This window comes from Manis pentadactyla, chromosome 9 (assembly GCF_030020395.1).
Source record: "Manis pentadactyla isolate mManPen7 chromosome 9, mManPen7.hap1, whole genome shotgun sequence".
Lineage (NCBI taxonomy): Eukaryota > Metazoa > Chordata > Mammalia > Pholidota > Manidae > Manis > Manis pentadactyla.
In genome coordinates, this window is record NC_080027.1 from 123,958,058 (window position 1) to 123,972,731 (window position 14,674).

Consider the following 14,674-nt stretch of genomic DNA (forward strand, 5'->3'; position numbering starts at 1 on the left):
TGGGTGGGTGGTGGTGCTGGTGGAGATGACTTCAAGATATTCTTGACCTGTTCATTGTCAAGTTCAAGCAGGATATCTTTCATATTACTTTATTTCCTCTGCTGTGAAGCATGTTGGAATGTGAAAGTTGTTTCACGCAGTTAACATGGCCTTCGAGAAAGAATAGATGTATGTACAGAGAACACATACACACCTACGTACACACATGTATATGTAGTTGCTGACAGCACGGACAGAATGAACTTGTGTGTGGAGGAGGGGGCTTCCTGAAACCCAGGGGAACCAGCATGTTGTGTGTGGGGGTGGTGTTGCTATAAGGCCAATTGAATTTGAATCCCCTCTGGCTTATTGCTGCCAAGGAGCAATGGGGGGAGCAGACATATTCTAGACGGGGCAGCCGAACGGTGGTGATCGGGTTGCTGCTGAAACAGAACACCCCCGGTTTGCGGGAGCAGGGAGTGAGCCCTCCCCACTGGGAGCCCCAGCTTTGCCCCCAGGATGGTCCCATCAGAGGGTCTAAGGTTGCAGGGTGTGAGCAGGGTGTGGGAGGGAGGCTTATCCAGGCCACAGCACCAGGTTGCTTACAGCCACAGTAACACACTGACTTTAAGCAGGAGCCTCGGAGAAAAAAGCCACAGCTAGGAAGAAAGGGGCAGTTGTATGGGCGCACGGAGGAGGAGGCTACGAGGAGATGGGCCCCGTTTTCTGTCAATTAGCGAAAGAGACAGATGAGAAAGTACAACAGGATCTCTTGAAGTTAGAGACCTAGCTTAACGCAACTTCTTAAAAATCTCTGAATTTTTCTCAACCTAACTTGAGGGTGGGCACTGTGTCCTCCTAAATTCTAGAACATCCCCCCCAACCCACCACCAACATACATACTCAGGGGGCTGTCAGGGGCAGCACGCCTTAGGGGAAGAGGAAGTGAAGGGCAAGGGGGAGGCGGGTCAGCCCTGGAGTCCCAGGCTGTGCTTGGAGGCCTGCCAAGTCACTCACCTGGCCCAGGCAGGGAGGTGGGGAACTTTGGAGGGGGGACAGTCCACACAGGGAATAAATTACTGCAGGGGAAGGGGACAGTATTTAGGACTTGTCCTGAATTAGAGCAGGGCCTAAAGGCTGGAGCCACAGACTGGACCATGAGTGCTGGAGGGACCTCAGAGGGACATCTTACCACCCCTGGGTTTACAGACATGGGAGCTGAGGGAAGAAGGGACCTACAAGCTCAGACAGCAAACAGGACAATCTGTCTCCTGGGTTTCCGAAGGTTCCTACTTACGCTCACTCATGATGGGAATCAGTCCCTTGCCTTAGGGTCTCTGTACCTTTGTGCCCTTTAGACCCCAGAGGAGAAATCGGAGATGCTCATGGCCCATGGCTTTGCAAGTTGGAGCTGGAGGCCAGCAACTTGACCTTGGAAAATCACCCCGACACGTGAGAAGACTGGGCTGGCTGTGACCTGCACCGGCCACCAGGTGTCACTGATGTGTCTGTCTTAAGAGGGGTGAGGTCAATTTGCACACAGAGAAGAGGCTTCTGGGAGATTTCCAGGTGCTCTGCCCCTTCTCCAGCCTCTTCTCAAGATCCGCTCCCAGGGGTTGGGAAGGGTTGGGCCACCCACGCTGATAGAGAACAGATGGAAGGGTGGGGCTGCTGGCTCTGTACCCTCCACTGTGGACGCTATGTTCCCCAGGGCATCAGGCCCCTGGTCCAGAGCGGCCCAGCGGGCTGTGGGACCCATCTGTACCCACACGGGCCCGTCCAGGGGCTCTGACCCCCAGCGCTCCCCACAGGCTGATTCCTAGCTCCTTGAGCCATTTTTCTCCTTGACTGTTGCCCCCTGTTCTGACTCTCAGGAGAGGAAGTCTCAGGGAGGAGGCCTCGGGCTGAGGCCTCAGCTCATCCCTGTGAAGAGACGGCCAGACGCAGGCTGTGTAGGAACCCCGATCCTCCGCCCACCCTCGGCCATTCCCTCGCTTCCGGTCTGGAGAACAGTCAGCAGAGAGCCTGCACCACGTCCGGTGCCAGTGAACAGGGCGGTGGGGCAGTAGTTTTGGATGATGGGATCCTTGGCTAAGGGCACCCGGGCTTCTCGGCCTTTTGGGGCCAGAGCCGCCCACGATGGGAGAGTCTCCAGCCGGTGTTCCAACACCTCACCTCTGGGCTGCTCCTGACCGGCCATCTTCTGCTGGCTTCGGCCAAGACCGGGACCCAGACGTCAGTCCCTGGCCGAAACTTACCCAGGAGTGTTGGGGGAGGAGAAGAGAGAAGGGGCTGTGACGTCTTTAGACACACATCTGTGTGTCTGGGGCCAGAGCCTGGGAGTCTCTGGGCTGGGTGGGGCCAGCAGGCCCTCAGAGCTCTCGCTGCAGAAGCTGTGGTGCAGCAGGGTATGTGGCGTGTCCCCGCCTCAGGAAGGAGGGATGAGAAGGGCAAAGCTGGGAGCAGGAAAGAGGGAGGAAACGCCCGGCGGGCATAGGCACCTGCCCACCAGCATTCAAGTGCGGTCAGAGGAGACCCAGGGCACCCACGGCCTAAATGACCACGGACTGCAGCAGGCGGAAGCACATCATGAGGTCCAGCGGGATGGGCGGCTGCAGGTAGTTCCCGTCCAGCCGCAGGTAACGGAGGTGCGGCACGTTCTCCAGATCCGAGGAGAAGTCGTGGAAGGCCACCAGGTTGTTGGGGCAAATCTGGGTGCCGTTGATTTCTATGGAGAAAGAAGGGGAGAAGTGAGCCGGAGAGGCAGGTGGGGGTCAGGACAGACAGGGTGCTCACAGAGAGGCGGAAGGAGAAGGGGCTCTGGAGTTCTCTCTGGAGCTGGCTGACTCTGGGAAGGCGGGACCCGGGGTGAGCTGACCCTGACCTCCAGGCTTGGTTCACGTGTTAGTAAGATGAATTAAGTTGGAAAAGGTCAACGACTGTTATTGGAAGCTCACTCTGAAGAGTCATGGGGGAAGTGAACTTTGAGCTGGACCTTCAAGGATGGGTAGTTCATAGGGGAGACCTGGGTTCTGGTAGGGTGACCTATCTGAATGAAATTAGGGAGGCCGAAAAGCTCGTGGCAGAATCTGGGGGTGGTAAATAGAACAATGTGATATACTAGGGAGGGGAAGCTGGAGAGGTAAGTTGTGGCCACAAATTATCGTAGGCTTTCAAACATTTTAGTGAGGATGGGGGTTTTGATCTCCAGTCTGAGGAGTGGCATTAAGCAGGACTGTCATTATGAGGGATGACGGGATATATGAGCCACAGCATCCTGCATTTTAAATCCTGAAGGGTCCTATGACCAGGTTTACACTGTTAAAAGACAAATCTCACTACGGTGTGGAGAAACAACGGGGTAGACAAGGTCTGAAGCCAGCAGGTGGACGGCAGAACGAGTCAGGAGGTTTCCTGTGCTCTGGCCCCGAGCATGAGGGTGGACAGAGGATGGTCACCCTAACTGAAACAGGAGGTCAGGAAGAAGAAAGGAGGCCCGGGAAGGGGGGGCGTGATGACTGCCTCTCGGGAGAGGAAGCCGGAGAGGTAGGTTGCAGCCAAATTGTGGTGAGCTTTCAAGTGCACCATGAGGTTACATTTCTCCTTTACCCCTTCTCAGATGATGCCACCATGTTATCTTCTAAACGAATATTTTAATTTTCCCTAGGCCCGGCCTCTTTGTCACCTGCAGGGTCGGCATCACTGCCCTGTCTGTCAGACACGGGGGACAGGCTGGTTGTGGGTAGGTGTGTACGGATGGGGTGTGATTTTTCTGACTTCAGCCTCAGAGGGCTGGATATTCTCTAGGAGCCAGTTCTTCCCCAATGTAATAGACACCTACCAGCCACTTACTAAGGTGTCCTTTCTGTTTATATTTCCAGTCTATACAGCTTCCTGGGGGTAACTGTTCTATCAGGTCCCAACTGCAGGGTAAAATTAGACACTTTCCCCTTTTCCTGAATTTGTTTCTTATAACATTTTAAAAAGCCCTTCTCCACTTTGAATAAGTATCTCAGATGAGCAAAGAAGCCTGTTCTCTCATCATTTGTTTCAAGGTTAAGAAATTCAACAATTTCCCCCTCATTTTGTGGCTTGGAAGTAGTTATGGATTCCTAATATTATTTTAGGGGTGTTTCTCCTTCCCCTGAACCCCCTTCATCACAACAGCTACTGCATTCTTTGTGTGGATGTAGCCTGGTTTTTATCAGAGACCAGATAATATTCTCTCTTTTGTTTTTAAACCTTTCTGTTAATACTCTGTGCAGAGCTGACATTTTGGATTGAAGCTCAACTGCTACTTCTAGCCTCTTTCCGGTTGCAGTTTTTACTCTGAACCCAGGAGCCTGTCAAAAGTAGCTTAGGCAAGTTCTGCCTTAAACGCACTGTCTTTTATGACTAAATGCTCCAGCCTTCCAGAGAGATTCAGAAAGCACCTGCATACAGACATGTTTTTCTGGCTGCCACGTTCTGACCAGGTGCGCACGCTGAGGATATAGCTGCCTCTTGGTGTGCACTTCGTATGGAGTCTTCCAAACCTAGGCTCAGACTTGGGAAGACGCCTCCTCTCACAGCTGCCGGCTTCTGCAGTGGATGGGCCCAGGACATTTCAGATGGGCGTTTAGATGTCACTGTTGCACTTTCAGGAGAATGTCCTTGCCTACCCTAGCTATAGATCTGGAGGACCAGGAAGCTAGGCTGGCAAGAAGGGATGGAGGACAAACAGCAAAGGATGAAATGCTGCAAGCATAGCAATCTGGGCACTTTATCCACATTTAACTATTAAATCCTCATGTCAACTTCGTGACGGAAGGGACTGCTACCATCCTCATTTTACCAGCGAGGGACCTTCCCGGAGAGGTCAGCTATCTGCTGACGGTCACACAGACGGTGGGTGGAAAGGCCGAGTGCCCAGTCGGGTGCTTTTTGCAGCTCCCCACCCTGATGCTCCTGAGACGGTTGAGGGGGGAGTCTCTGACCCCCTCCTGCAGCCCACCCGCCTGCCCCCACTCACTCTCGATGCTGTTGTTGTTGAGATACAGGTGCTCCAGCCTGTTGCTGATGGCAGGCACATTGCTGATCTTGTTGTGGGACAGGTGGAGCACCAGCAGGTTGGAGATGTTGAAGGAGTTCCTGGGGACGCCCCTGTCCGACAGCTTGTTGTAGTTGAGGCGGATGAAGGCCAGGTTGGGGAAGCCCTTGAAGTACCCACTCGGGATGGCCTCGATCTCGTTGCTGTCCAGGTAGAGCTGGTGAATGGCGGTGGGGACCTTGGGCGGCATCCTCCTCAGGGTGTTGTGGGCCAGGTTCAGCTGCATGAGGCTCTTGAGGCCCTGGAAGGTGTCAGGCTTGAAGACGCCGTCACTCAGCTTGTTGTGCTGCAGGTCCAAGAGCAGCAGGTTCTCCAGCTTGCTGAACACGCCGGGCGGGATCCTGGAGATCTGGTTCTGGCTCAGCCGCAGCTGCTCCAGGTTCCGGGGCAGGGCCGAGGGCACCTCTTGGAGCTGGTTCTTCTCCACGTACAGGAACGCCAGCCTCGGGAGTTTCTCCAGCACCTTCTGGTCTATCTTGCGGATTCGGTTGTTGTCCAGGTTGATCCACCTCAGGCCCGAGGCGTTCCTGAAGGACTCGAGCGGGAGCTCGGTTATGAAGTTGTTCTGGAGGTAGAGGTAATGGATGCGGGACGGGATGACGGGCACCTTCCGGAGGTTGCGGCTGTCACAGTAGAGGGCAGACGGGAAATCATAGGGGCAGTAGCATTCCCGGGGGCAGTCGGGAAAGATAGATGGTGGGCCTGGTGGGAGGGGAGGAGGCAGGTCTGTAGGCTCTGCCGGCTCAGGGGGCAGAGGAAAGCTGGGTGTGGGCCTGGGTCTGGGCCTGGGCCTGGGCCTGGGCCTTGGTCGGGGTCGTCTTGTTGGCTGGCCTTGGGCCTCTGAGGCCAAGATCAGGAGAAGTGGGAGGAGCCAGCAGAGGGATGACCTCATGGTCCAGGTGACCACCTGCAGGGAGGAGACACAGGCACCGTTAGCTTCCGGGACTCAGAATTAGAGGCCGTGTCTTTGCAGCTGGAGGAGGTAGGACCGGCCCAGCCGAGCCGTGGGAGGATCTGTGGAGGCACCTCCTTGTTTGCCTGTATCCAGCCAACAAGAAAGCAACAAAGGTTGAGGGGCCGGATCCCCTACGCAGAGGCTTGGCCACTCGGTGTGGCAGCCGCTGCAGGGGGGTGGGCCACCCTGGCAGAAGGCACGGTGGGATCTGAATCAGGAGCCCTGGGCTGCTGGAGAAGTCCTTACCTCTCCAGCCCTCACCCTCCCCGGTGTCATGGGAACCCCTGCACCCCACCCCACCTCCCACCACACCAGCCCCCTCACCGACCACCACCATTTTTATGGGAGGAATGTTAGGATATATGAACCATAGAGCCTGAGGTATTGCATCTGGAAGGGCCCTTAGAGATCCCATGACTTGGTTTTCAAACTGCACCCCCATTTCTGTGGAGCTCCCCCGAGGAAGGGAGACTGAGTGCGTGGCCCTGAGACCCCTTCAACCCACCCCTATGCCAACCTGAGCGGCTCTGTGTTTTTAAAATTGGTTTTGTCTGTTGAGGTTTAGCCAAAACATTCACTGGGGGAAAAGTTACATTGCTAAAAATGTTTTGAAATCCACTGATCAAGTCCAGACTCTACTGTTTATAAAAATTGAGTGCTGGAGGGAAGTAGTGGCTCCAGGAAACTATTTAACAGCAGACCCAGGACAAAAACCCAGGTCTCCTTGCCTCCCAGAGCAGGGCTCGTGGACATACTGCGAAGGAGGGACAGAGCTGCAGACCCCGTGTCCGCCCCTGCTTGCCCCACGCCTCTGCGCTCGGCTCACAGAATGCTGGTCTTTGCCAACAGGAGACATGCCAAGAATTTCTCCCCAGATGTGGAGGCTCCTGGGAAAATAAACAGGGAAGGGATGGAAAGCTGTGGGGAGACCACTTTCATTTCTTCTGATCCGGTACTGCTAGTCCCCATGTCCACTGACATGGGTGTTGGGAGGATACCGAGGACTTCCTGCCGGCCTCTGTGACACACGGACTAGGCTGCTCAGGATACTTGGGGGCTGCCCTTCCCGTTGGCCCTGATGACCCTCAGATAGGGCCCTGTGGTTTGAGCTGAATTAAGCTGGGGAAATAGCAAGAGACCCAGGGCTGCGAACAGAAAGTGGCAGCTCCCCCGGGCACCCCTGGCCTGCCTGGAAAGGGTCGAGAGAGAGGGTGCCTGTGTTTCCCCTCCCCGGGGCCGTCTGGTGACATGCCCTCTGGTCCCCACATGGCTTCCACTGGCCCTCCTCGCTGCGGTTTCACAATTATGGTGACCCACCCCTCGCACTGGGGTCTGGGGCACATAGGGGATGCAGGCTTCCTGGGGTTCTCTGAGACAAGTGCGGGCAGGATGTGTGCTCGGCTGCAGCTGGACCCTGTGATCACTGCCCCTGTTCCAGGCCTCTGCTCTCATGGCTTTGAGCCCGCATCAGCTTAGACTCGTCCCTCGTGTGACCCAGGGCAGGCTTCTTGCCGGCTTTGCTCAAAGGAAGATGGGAGAAGGCCCTCACCAGCTGCTGGGTCCTGGCCAGATGCTCAGGAGGAGCCGCACATAACAAGAAACAGGAGAGGGCGGAGCTCAGCCCCAGAGGAGCGTCTCCCAGGCCTTCCCTGAGCGCCCTAAGCACCCGCTGCCCGCCCTCGCACTTACCCATGCTCTTCCCTCTGCCCTGCACACAAACTCCTGGCCCCATATCCTCAGAGTGTGTGTGAGCCCTCACCCAGCACACCGAGGACAGGGAAGCAAGGAGAGGGGAGAAAGGAAGACAGGCGAGGAGGAGGGAGGGACGCAGTGGCCCCCAGCCTCTGTGGCTTCCCCACCTCCCCTGAAGGCGGCCTCTTCCCAGGCAGGCCTCTCTAAGGGCCCCAGGAGGGCCACTGTCCCTGGGCCTCCCATCACAAAGGACCTTGCAGTTAGAGTCTTGGCTTTACCTCTACTTGAGGATATAATGGTTCTGGGGTTCTCTGAAAGGCCTGGAAAGAGGAGACATTCATCGTAAAACTCAACTTGAGTTTTGTTGCCGGACCCCACACCACTTGTAATTGGTGAACTACGAATTAATGTAAGTCCTGTAATTTTCTTGACAACACTTCAGTCATAGTGCATATAAATTTTAGGGAGGTGGTTAAAGCATTAATATGCTAAAACCAAACCATTATAAAGGTCCCAACTTTTGTGATCCTGAATTTTTTGTTTTGTTTTGGCCATTTCTGTATTTTCTGATCACCCAGAGCCTGAAAATAAGCAAGAAATGTCTCATGATGTGAGAAGCCCTCCCCAGGGAGGCTTCCCAGCGCTATTTCCCTTCATTGCCTGTCACTGGAGGCATCTACCAGGCACCGGGCCCTGAGTTAGGCCAGTAAAGCTTCTCCACCGCTTCCCGCAGAAGCATGCACTGCGAGGCACAGGGCCTCGGGCAGCTGGCGTTTCCCAGCAGCCCTGGGCCTGGGCAGCCCTGGTCCCCACTGTCAGGAGTGACAGAATCACAGGTCAATCACCGCTCCACCTGGAAGGCCAGCCTCCTGTCCCTTCCCTCCACAGCAAACATAGGCCTTCCTCATCCCCGGCTTCTGCGCCAGACCCGTAGGGCACATCCCTCATCCTCCCCACCAGCCTTCTGTCCCTTTTGCATCGAGACCTCTGGGGCTGGACAAGCCCGTCTCACAGCTGCAGGCTTCCAGCATCCTGGGCCTAGGGAGAGACCAGATCTGCTCCACTCCACGTCTCAGCCCCACGGCTAAGCTGGCCTGTGTGTGTGCACATGCCCATCCTTCTACCTTGAGGAAATGGGGTTCATGTTTAAGGCTTTCTCTCACTGGGCAACCCCCCTTCCTGCTGGAGCTTGGCTGTCCGGAGGGGCTGTCATTTCTGCACAGCCATTGCTCTGGCAGCACATGGGATGTCTGGGTCTCTGATATCACAATCTGTGTGACAGACTGGAGGTCCTTGCACTCCAAGGGAGGTCATAGTCCTCCCCAGGCCCCATGCCACCCCAAGACCAAAGACATACTGTCTTATACTTCTGCCTTCCAGAACCTTCTGTCCAATCATAAGCTCCTTTGGGGTGGGTCATATGTGTGTGTGATTTTTGAATTTCTTATGCCTTTTCAAGCACACTTCCCCACCCACCACCCTCCCGCGGGGCATGCTGATTGCCCAGTTAATGAACACTTGGGGCCACTTACAACCGCCAGCCTCATGCAGCCCTGCCTGCCAGTTGTGGCTCTCAAACAGCTGCTGTTTCAGGAGGGGAAGAACAATTGTTTTGCCCAACTCAAAATTCACTCTCTCCATTTAAGAACATTTCCTAAGAGAATGTTATGTTCAAATTTCAGTTTCAAGTTTGGGATCTCTGGGCTTGAATCTTGGCTCTGATCCTCTGCCCCAAGCCCCGGACGCCTCCTCTGTGTGAGGATCAAATGAGATCACGCACACAAAGGCATGTGGTAGAGCACTAACTCCCTACAAAGGGCAGGGGTTTCCTTCATTAATTTATTTGTTTGTAAAAGAGCAGATACTTTAAAACGACTCTGATTTTTAAAGTGAGAGAGCTCTCATTCCTGTTTAGCTCATGAATTCATTCATTTAAGGTTTGAACAGCCAGGCCTGGTGCAATGTTTAGGCCCAGGGCAGGGCTTGGTTGAGGTCCACGTGGGTTTGGCAGGTCATTAGGAGCAAGTTCAAGGCCACTGGCTTTGTACTGAGTGTCTGGGATTGGTGCTGGGTGGGGATGAGCTCAGGTGTCTCCCTGGGTCAAAGAAGGATCACTCCACACACTACCGGCATTCTTCTTGTCAGCTTTCCTGTCCCGTTGGTCACCCCTCAGCTTCTGTGGCTTAACCCAGCCCGTGGCCCTGCTGGGGAGAATGGGGCTGCCCTGCCCCAGAGCCACACCCATGGATGTGGGTGTGGCCCTCTTTCTTTTTTTCCCCCTCTTTCTGTTCTAAACGGAGACTCTGAGAGCCATCCTACTCCCTTTGTCTCTTCTTGGAGGCCAGGAGAATCAGGTGGTCTCTGCCCATTTGTTAGCAGAGGAGCCAGGCAGGCCCCCCAGACTGCCTGAGGCCTCTGACAGGGCTGTGTGGTCCTGGGGAAACAGAAGGGCTGATTTTGGGAGCACGATGACTACGACACATGGGCGCGGCTGCCTCTTTCCTAGGGGATGAAATTAGTATAAGGCGAGCCTGGGCGGGGGCTGGGGGAGCATCACGGTTCACACTAGGTGGGGAATCAGGGTTCCCAGCCTCGGTGTCCTTATCTATGAAACAGAGATAACAAAATCTTCCCCGTCCCCATAGTCCTCTCCCAGTTGCGGTCAGAAGCAAGTGTGATAAGTGACTTTAAAATGTTCTGCAGATCGAAAAGTGCTAAAAATAAATATAACACTATCATAGAGAGACCATCTGTCTCTCCACCGTCTACCACCAGGCAAAGTGTAAACAGAATGAAGGTTTTCTGGCCTCGGGCCACTTCTCCAGAGGAGCAAATTTTCCAATCCGAGGGACCGGAGGGGGGGAAGAGGGTGCGGTGGCCCTCCTGCTCCGACGGCCTGTCGCCTCACCGGACCCTTCTCTCTGCCTTCATCTCCTCGCACCTCGGCCCCTGAGGAAGGCCAGGAAGGATGGGTCTGCTGCTTTGGGTGCCCATAAATCTGGGTCCCAGCCTGCAACTCTTCAGCCACTTAGCTGGGTGCTCGTGGGCAAATCTCTTATCTCTAAGTTTCAGTTTCCTCCTCTGTAAAATGTGCCCATGAGCACCTTCTTATCAGCTTGTTTTGAGGGTTAAATGAGAAAATGTGGGTGAAGTAAATATTCAGGGAATATTAAGCTGTTGTTGACATTATTTCCAAGACATGGGGTCTCATTTCCTTCTGCTCGGCCAGAGGGCAGCCCCACCCTCCACCTAAAGACAGGGGCCCGGCCGCCCTCATGGATTCCTCCCCAGCTCCTGCACACAGAGCAGCTTCCTCCGCTTTGGGGCCAGGGAGACCACACTTGGGTCTCAGAACAAATGAACTGGAGAGACCATAGAAGCCCCCCGCCCGCCACCTGGGGGCGCTTTCTGTGCTCCTGCAGGTCACTGATCCGCCCCACGCCTTCCAGCAGCAGGTGCAGGGAAGTGCGGGAAGCCGGCCTGGGAAGGCAGTCAGCCCCCCTCAGTCGGCTGGGGTTCCCTCTGTGATTCAGGCTTCCCCTCCCAACCTTGTATACCTGACTTTTCTGCCCTTTCCAGCTTTGAAATGCTTCCCTCGCATGCCCGATAAACGGGGCTGCCTGCTGGGGAGGTGCCCGGGCGTGTGAAGCTTGGGGAACCCCTCTCCATGAGCCCTTCAGCAGGCACAGTGCCCCCGGGGGCCCAGAGCAGGCAGATGAGCAGGTGGGAGGAACCACAGGAGATGGCCCCAGTTCTCAGGCGCTCGCTCCCAGGGCCCAGAAGAGCGTGGCCCCTCTGGAACACCGAAGCTCCTCCACCAGGCGGCCCTTGTCCAGGAAAGCACACAGTCCTTCCACCCTGCAAACGCGGCTGGGAGTCCTGTGCTTCTCAGTCTCCGCCCCCCTCAGGCCCCTGATGCAGGTTCTCCAGCCCTGGCTGACCGTCAGGACCCCCTCAAGTATTAAAACAACAGATTCCTGGGCTCAACCCAGTAGGGCTGGAGGGAGGCATCCAGACATCTATACTTTCAGTAAGCACCCCCCCACCAGGTGATTTTTAAAGAGCAACAGTATTTGGGGGCCCTGATCTAGTCCACACCCTGCCTGCTTTGGGGTGGCACTCTGTGGTTGGAGAGGAGGGTGCTGGGCAGATGGAGGGCCCCCCGAAAAATCTGGAAACGCGCATTCAGTTACCTGCTTCAGCTTTCCCCACCCTGGCTGATTGTTGTCTTTTAATCTCTACCACAAAGACCCCTTGTTAACCCGGGATAATCTTGAAATGTCTTTAAGGAGAAATCTTTTCAGGCTGCCTGCAGAGACAATAAATAAATACACTGTGCCCTGAGCTGAGAAGGAGGACCTCCCAGGCTTGGAAGCTGGGCTGTTTTCTTTTCTCTTTCCAAAAGCTAAGCGGTTTGGACCAGCGAGACAGAAATGCACAGCTACTGGGAAGACACGGTAGGTCGGAAAGCCACTTTTCCTCCCACCTACCCAATTAAGCTCTAAAGCAGGAAGATAGCGTTCCAGCCCCTGTTCTTGTCCATCTCCTCCCCGCTCAGTCTACACTCAGGACACAGGATTTTCTTTTGGCTCTGCCGTCTCAGTGGGAAGACGCACTTTCTCTTTGCTCTTACGGTGGGAAAAGCATGCATGAGGGTGAATGACAAGATGCAGTGTGTGTGTGTGTGTGTGTGTGTGTGTGTGTGTGTGTGTGGAGTGGAAGTGCAGCCCCTGTGTGACTTGTGGGTACGCCTGGGACAGCGTGGGATGGTATGTGAAAGGCTCAGAGAACGGATTCTAGAGTCCAGTTTCTATGGAAACACCTGATCTGTAGCCATACTGTGAGCCGCATAACAGGGTCCGCTGCCTCAAACATCCGCAGCAAGGCAGTTTCACTCCCGCAGCAAACACACGGGTGTAGAATGATGGAGAGAAGGCAGAGGAAGAGGTGTAAAGAAGTGAGGAGGACCCACCTGAGCTTCCCTGAAAGGAGGCAAAGGTGGAAGGAAGGACCGGAGGCAGCAGGGGATGCAGGCCGGGTGGATGACCTCGGTGGGGCAGAGCAGGAGCAAACCCGCTGGCGGAGGGAGCCTTTCTGCCCAGGGCTTACCTGCGCGCCTGCCTCTCCTCTCAGCTCTGGGCTTGGTCCCCAGCAAGGCTCCCCCCTCTTCCTCCCCACCCTCCAGCGAGCTGTGAAGCCCAGAGCCCTGGAAGCTCTGATCGGCCCGTGGTGCTGGCCGGCTGGCGTTTGCCTGGCTGTTCTTCTACCAGAGCCTATTGGGGTGGGGAGGTTAGGTTAGGGGGAGGGACGGGCAGATTGTAGGGAGGGAGGGAAGGAGGGGGGATAAGGGAGGGAGGGAGGGAGGGAGCTCGGGAAAGGAGGAATGACAACAATAAAGTCTTTATTTGGCAGCCAAAACTTCCAAAGACTCCGTCCACACACCATGCCCACTGACGGACTTGCTGGAATAACATTTCCTTCTGCTTCTGCTCCTTCTGGGGGGAGATTGTTTGACCCAGGTTTGGAAAACAAGCCAAATTAACAGAAGAAAAAGGCATGGAAAGCAACCTCTGTGCTGGCCTGAGCTGGACGGCTGGGTGCCGGTCCCACCCTAACGATGCATCGCCCTGCTGCTGATGCACATCTCTCCCTGTGAAATTCCCAAACCACTGGGGGCTGTGGGATGCTTCCTCTGAACAGGACCAGTCCTGCCCCAAGTCTCCTTCTCTAGGGGTCGCTGAGGGAGGGGTGTCCTGCTTCTCAGTGAGCTGCTATGGGAGATAGCCTTGGTCTGGCTGCCAGAGGGATGCTCTGAGGACCAGAGAGGGGAGGGTGGTGGGAAGTCACACAGCAAAGCTAAGGCGGAATTAAGATCTGATGTGAGGCCTGAGGTCACTGTCCCCAGCTCAGAGCACAACAGCCGTGCATTTCCCAGCCTCTCCATGTCCATCTCCCTCGGGAGAGGTTTGGAGGCTCTATGGTCATGACCCAAAGTACACACATGGGGAAATCCAAACGTCCCCTGGCCTGGTCAGCCCAGAAGACCCATTCAGGTAAGCCCATTACCTCTAGCAGTTCTCCTTAATTAAGAAACGCAACACACTTGCTAAATAAGTCAAAACAACGCCAAGTAGCAGCTCATCAAATCTTCCTGCCATTCCAGTTGGCTACTTAGAAAACTCAATAATATTTACTTTTTCTATCATCAGGTCAATGGAGAGCGGCAGAGCTTATGAGGTGACAGAGAACCCCCTCCACCCTAAGAGAAGAACAGTAAAGCTAGGGTCAGCAGGCCTGGGCTCTGCCACCGACAAGCTATGGGATCTTGGCAAGTCTCTTGATCATGTGGAGCCTCAGTCTCCTCATCTGTGAAATGGGGATAATATGTACCTCATAGGGCTGGGAAGATGAAACGATATAAGTGTGACAGCACTTTATAAACTGGGATGATGTTAGGGTTTAGGAGAGAGATCATGGTGAAAGGTAGTCAGCCTAAGAAACCGAGAAGGTAAAAAAAATCCATACCTTTTTTCCCCCACCCCCTTTTTAGCCCCAAAAAGTGAGCCGTCCACACCCTGTTGAGGTCTCACTGGAGGAGAGCCCAGCTGCTCTTTAGATCCACATTAACCCCGGGTGCGCCAGGCCACTCAGGCACCTTATTTTTCATCCAGTTGGTATATGGTCCCTTCTGCAGACTGAGAACCTCAGATCCTAGATTTGCTTTTTTTCCTTTGGTGTGATGGGTGCTAAGCAGAGTTCAAAAAAGATGAACAAGATACAATGAAGTACAGGGAGGATACACAGGGGGCAGGTGGGAGGGGTTAGGCAGGGTTTGGAAGTGTGACTTGCACCCATTTTGTGGAATCCATCCAAATCCCCAGAGTCTATGCCTGTGGGCCCCGACGATGACCATCTCCGAGCTGTGCCCACCCCAGCGTGTCTTCCTTCTCCCTCCCTTG

The 14,674-nt window shown here is 54.9% G+C and overlaps 1 protein-coding gene across 1 annotated transcript; it reads right to left on the bottom strand.

The window, feature by feature from the left end:
* Positions 1-73: 73 nt before the first annotated feature.
* PRELP (proline and arginine rich end leucine rich repeat protein) lies at positions 74-12,981 on the bottom strand. The gene is made up of 3 exons (XM_036909605.2): positions 12,825-12,981; positions 4,991-5,975; positions 74-2,707 (listed from the first exon to the last, which is right to left on the bottom strand). Exons 2-3 carry the CDS (start codon positions 5,958-5,960, stop codon positions 2,532-2,534), a joined length of 1,146 nt encoding a protein of 381 aa, XP_036765500.1. The 5' UTR covers positions 5,961-5,975; positions 12,825-12,981; the 3' UTR covers positions 74-2,531.
* Positions 12,982-14,674: the final 1,693 nt, after the last annotated feature.